Source organism: Festucalex cinctus, chromosome 1 (genome assembly GCF_051991245.1).
Source record: "Festucalex cinctus isolate MCC-2025b chromosome 1, RoL_Fcin_1.0, whole genome shotgun sequence".
NCBI lineage: Eukaryota > Metazoa > Chordata > Actinopteri > Syngnathiformes > Syngnathidae > Festucalex > Festucalex cinctus.
In genome coordinates this window covers 62,225,589-62,231,588 of record NC_135411.1, presented here as the reverse complement: position 1 = coordinate 62,231,588, position 6,000 = coordinate 62,225,589, and the positions used below count along the sequence as shown (strand labels likewise).

General features: G+C 39.9%; 1 protein-coding gene across 1 annotated transcript; it reads right to left on the bottom strand.

Moving 5' to 3' along the window:
• Positions 1-4,178: 4,178 nt before the first annotated feature.
• Positions 4,179-5,942, bottom strand: LOC144005386 (GTPase IMAP family member 7). Its single transcript, XM_077503554.1, has 3 exons — positions 5,794-5,942; positions 5,381-5,529; positions 4,179-5,259 (listed from the first exon to the last, which is right to left on the bottom strand). The coding sequence occupies exons 1-3, from the start codon at positions 5,816-5,818 to the stop codon at positions 4,405-4,407; spliced, it is 1,029 nt and encodes a 342-aa protein (XP_077359680.1). The 5' UTR covers positions 5,819-5,942; the 3' UTR covers positions 4,179-4,404.
• Between the last annotated feature and the right edge of the window lie 58 nt (positions 5,943-6,000).

Here is a 6,000-nt window from a genome sequence, read left to right as displayed (position 1 = left end):
AGCATAAGCTAAATATTGATAAGCTCTAAGTTGTTGTCCTAATGCTTTCCCCGTCTTATGCCTGCCGTGCGTCCACTAAGACAGAGTATATTTGGACAGGTGTTCTATCATAAACATTCACTTCAAGGGGTTTAGTGTGCTATTTCACTGCTGTTTCGTAAAGAGAGAGAGAGGCAGGATATCCTGACCGTTGATACTGTATACTATACCCTATTCTGCATGCGTAATCCCTAACAATAAAAAACTGTTTAGCACCAATTTTACTTTACTTTTTAACAATCCCCCCGGTTTCTGACAACTGTGGCGGTCACATCTGGAAGACAGATGTGGAGTCCCAAAGCTTTGACTCTCTCGCTCCTTCTAACTCACTCTCTCTTCCTCATGTCAGAGTTTTTTTTTTTTTTTTTCCCCTCCGCCATCCCTCTCTCTTTGGGAAACATGAGAGCAGGGCTAATTCTCCCTCGCTCCCTCCCACAAGGCCGGACCACCCGCATTCGGAAACGCCTTGCTGTTCCCCAGCAAGAGGCGAGCGAGCTCCAACTGAATGAGAATGAGAGATGTAAGGATGGGCCACGGCTGCTGATGGTTTTAGCAGAGTATCAATTACATCATTGTAGAAGTCCTAACCTGCTATTGTGTCAGGGGGAACGTCTGGCAGAGACGGTTCCCATTGCATCAGGAGTCCTCGCTGGAAATTATGTAGCATAAATCCCTACACCACAGCCATCTTTAGACACTCTTTATCCTCCACTGATTTCCTACTCAAAGTAAACATGCATCTCACAACAGAAGATATCAACGCGTTCCTTTTGATTTGACACTGTTGGATTGGAGCAAAGGATCCTAAAAGTCCATCATCTTGAGCTTAAAGAACCTCGCTACAAATAATGATAGACAGAAATGTTGTAATAATTCTCAAGTCAGAAAAATATTTGACTCGTAATGTTATGGTCAGCCAAAGACTTCATGGGGCTTTAATCAAAGTTTGATTTGGGGGCATATTGTTTATTGAGCATTTATTTTATTTTATTTTATTTTATTTTATTTTATTTTATTTTATTTTATTTTATTTTATTTTATTTTGAGGAATTAAAAGTAAAAGTACAAATTTTACATTCCAAGATTGTACTGATGGTGATATACATGACTTATTCTCAATTAGATATCTAAAAAAAAAACACACACAACAATAAACTGTTTAGAAATGAACAACAATAAAGAAAAACAGCAGAGAGGTGGCCTACCTGAAACAACGGGACTTAGCCAAAAAGTTCAATAATTACGTCTAAACATTATGTAAAAATGATTTAGCAAAATATTTATTCATTTTAATTTAATGAACTAGTCAAGTTTATTTATATAGTCCTTAATCACACAATAGTATCAAAGGGCTTCACATGCCCAGAATTGACAAATATCAATGACATTGTCATGATCGAAACACAAAAGGGCAAGGAAAAATAAAAAATAAATTTAAAAAAAAATAAAAACATCAGGGGGGGGACCAAGAATAACATTCAACTACTACTAATCCAAGCATTTTATTTTTTCCATGTCACTCCGTTCCTAAATAATGTTCCAAAAAAACTAAATTTGCTCTTGGGCCCCGCCTAGTGGACGCCAGTCCTAAAATATTTGCGTAGCATACCGTATAGATGCTTTATTCAAAAAACATTTGCACCAAGAAAAAAAAAAAAAACAGAAAACTTCTTTGCTTTCCAAGGACAACCCCAACAAAACACATTCAAATATAGCGCAGCAGGCCCAAGTGTTGTTCGAAAATTAGGCGTGTTTTATTCCTGAAAACTATATTTCATACTTTTGTTAGCCACTGTAACATTATGCATAGTTTGGACAAGAAGACAGCAATTAAAATGAGAAATCAAAAACTGTACTTGAATAATGATTCAATTAAAATCATTACACATAAAACTTGGATAGAAAAAAAGAGGTAAACCGACATAAACAAACGTTTGAAAACATTTTTAAAATTGCTGCAGCTATAAGTTAAATACAAATTAACGAATACAAACAAAAAAGTGTCAGCCATTGTAACGTAGATTTTGAACATTAATTCAGTGATTCTTTCACATACCACTGGTACACTTTGAGAATCAGTGCATTCAAACTGGGCTTGTATGGTAGTTTACAGTGGGGCAGCACGGCAACCTAGTGGTTGGCATGTCTGCCTCACAGGTCTGACGTTCCGAGTTTAAATCTCGGCTCTATATTGAATTTGCACGTTCTTCCCACGTTCTACTCTCACATTCCAAAATCATGCATGTTATATTAACTACATTTCTGGGCATTGGTGGCCCTTTGATTAATTAATTGTGGGGGCGGGAATTGGAGGAGGATTATAAACATGTTCCCTCTACTACAGAGGAACCAAATACTCATGTGCAGGCCTATAGTTATTGTGGGTGTTTTCCCACTGAGATTTTATTTATTTTTTTTGGTGGGGGGGGGGTAAACCCACATTTTTCTTGGAAGATGAGTGTTGCAGGTTTATCAGCGTTTCTTTGTATTGTTCTGGGGATTTACAAAACATCTCTCCACCGCTCCTGGACCTGAATTATATGGACTTTTGTTATTCATGGGCGAGACTGGCCCCTTTCCCTGTGGATATAGTAGTTCCACTGTTGTAATATCACAATTCACCATTTGATGGCAGACATGGGTTAGTTGCACTTACACTGGGTCTTATGTTGCCCTATACTAAAATGTGAGTAGACCTAATAATTTTTTTGTGGATTTTTCAACGACATATAGTACAAACAGTAGCCTACATCAATAATACTAACCTTTATTAAGTTTATTTTTGCACATAATTTTGGTTTGCTGTTTTGCAGTTTTGTGCCATCCTGGCAATTCTTTTGCACAGGCACAGAATCCCTTTGAACTGGGGAGAAAAGACAAATCACAGTATGTGGTTAATTTTCGATTGTACAAACCCTTTGTTTTTGAACAGCGTATGTTTTATATGTGCAAGAAATATAAGTGCAAGAAATTTATTGTGGAAAAAATGAAATACTAACATGTTTTGTTTTTTTCTATGGATTTTTTACTATGCACGTATTTTGTCCAAAAATGGCATTTTCTTCACAGAGCTGGTAAGGGAGTGTGTCGTCCTATGTGGCCCCTCAGTAGCACTGATGAAAAATTGTGGCCCCCTTCAAGTGACCCATTCCTTAATATGATGGCTACCAGTCAGGTGTGTACCCTGTGTCTAGTTTATCTGCATGCGAACCTATAGTGAAGACAAGTGTCACTGAAAATAGATGGTTTATTACGATAATAGATTTATAGTGCACCACAGTGAGTACGGTAGTATTCCTTAATATTTTTGCTGGCCTTATTAAGCTACATGAACAGTCTCTTAGTCTCAGCAGGGACGTAAGAGGAAGCTATGGGTGCACCCAAAAAAAGCTTTTAATGTAATATTGAATCTTGTTATGAATTCATTCGATTGTTCACGTATTATATTATACTGTACCGTATTATTATTATACTGTGGCCGGTGAGCGGTATCTTTTCACTACTGTATAAAGGTTGTGTCGCCACCACGTGGATGTTTCTTTGCAAAGCATATTAGAAATGCACAAACAAAAACACGTTTGTGTTGTCGATCAAGACGATTATCCTTTCAAATCACTTGAAAACTTTTTTTAAAATTCAGTTAATTGCTTCTTTTTGAGAACAGAGCTTTACTATGATCCCAAAAGATGACAACTTTTTGTTGATAATAAACTGTATGAGCAGATATTTATTTATAATTATTCTTTTTTTTAAGTCATATATTTTTTTTATTTCCAAATAGTTCAAGAGACCACTTAAATAAAAATAGAGTTTGAAAGTTAAATAAGACAATGATCGCTCAAGTTTAATTCCCCCAAGATCAGAAATGCTTTGCGCTTGTTTAGGGGTAGCCTACTTGGCTGAAAAAAATATTTCACATGGGTAGATCACTGAAGAAAGGTTGAGAACCACTGTCTTAGTGAACTATATGTAGGCGACTGCCCATTTTGTTGGACAAAGTAAAAAAAAAAAAACAACAACAACAAAAAAACATACTCATTTTCTTGAGCTGCAATTTTGAATTTTTGGGGTGACTTCATGTTCATGTACAGTGAAGTATAGATTAATTATGCACTTAATAAGACTATGTTGATAGTATAATAAGGCAAACCAAATTGCTTTTATTATTAACGGCTTTCATCACTGTTAAAAAAAAAGAAATGACAATATCGTGTGGCATTAAAAGCTGCTGTCCATGCTGCTCCAAGTAGCGTGAGCGTGTTAGCTTAGCTATACAGTTGTGCTGGCTGCTGAACACAGTGGAGACTTTTAAGGTGCAACTTAAGGCATAATACATTTTGGCAACATCTACTCTTCATATAATGATTACTTTGTTTTCTGTGTTTTTCTCCTGCGCACCTCTGTTGCCACCGAGCCCACAGTGGCGCCCACCACACCTCCAATGGGCCCACCAACAAAGAGGCCCACCAGAGCTCCTAGCAAGGCCTCCCTTCTCACCATTGTGGGCAGCCACTTCAACCAGCCTACCAACTTCTCCCACAAGGCTTGAAGAGAAGAGGCAACAGGAGGAGAAGGTGACATAGCGCAAGAAGGAAAAAGATGATCCAAGTCCACATTTAGCTCTCCTATGCTTCTTTGTGCCTCTTCCAGGACTTCTTCCATGTCTTCATCGGTCACCTCTGAGTCCGCAAGCGATGAGGGATCACCGTGTGCCTCCTCCCTCCTCTGTCTCACTATTTCCAGCTGCCTCTTCCTCACTTGCTCACTAACCTCCTGGTACAGAGGGCAGCTGAAGTGCTGAGCGTCGCTCTCTTCCACGCCATGTTCAACTTTCTTGAGCAGCTCCTCAACAGCTTTGCACTCCTCCGGTTCTCCACATTGGGTCTCCAGGGTGTGATATCGACCACCACATCTTTCCAGCAGCACGCGGAGGTCCTTGCGCCACGTGTCGAGGTAATCCTCCAGCTTCTCGTCCTCCTCCAGCTCGTCCATGTTGGTGAAGAGGATGATGGTGTTTCTGCTGACCGCCGAGGCGCCTAACAGCTTCTCCAAGACATCGAGTGCTTTGGTCTCGCTATCAGATGTCTCGTTAACAGGCACACACAACAAAAAAGCATGCGGCCCCGGGCTGGATAAAGTAATCAAGGAGGAAATGTGTCTTCTTCTTTCTTCTGGGTCACAGTCTGAACTGAACCAGTCTGGACTGGAGACAACCAGCACCTACACAGAAATGAATAGCAAGTAGTTTCAATGTTAGCAGGTCTGTTCACACTTTACCAGAAATGTTATGATCAATCCAAATGAATTTGCGAACACTGGGTGTTCCCTGTTTCGCTCCTACCTGTCTGCCTGCAGCTTCACCTCTGAATTGAATGCACTCCTCGGTAATAGATTGGTCTTTTCCCTGGTGACTGTCTTGCAGGCCCAAGATGCTGCAAACCGTTGCCCGCCCTCCTGGGCCGCTGCGGCCCAGCACGAGCAGCCTCAACTCTGCGCAGGATGACATTCATAGTGTTGGGCGTTGCATGCACGTTTAGGAATAGAACACTTATGTAATGACATACATTACAAAAAAAAAAAAAAAACATAACTTGTCAAAACATCTGTCAAAATTATCAGTTATTATTAACTACCAGCGACCGTTCCGTACCTTATTTTTTTTTTAAGACATAAACTTTTCTACTAGCAAATGTCGTAGCTTTTTGTCGATGAAGCAACTTAACTGTAACACATGAGTACCCTTCTTTGACCGACCTGTTTGTACACCAGAAGCCGACATGTCGACCGGTTCGCTGCAATATTTAGCAAGGAATCAGGCGGAGGCGACGCTTCCTCATTCTTGCAGGATGACTCGCCCTCTACTCTGACGGTCGACTGCAGTTTAGCTTGAGGCACAGCGCCGACTATTGTGGCTTCTGATACTGGCACTCGACGGTGGGAAGTAATGAAGTACAAATGCGT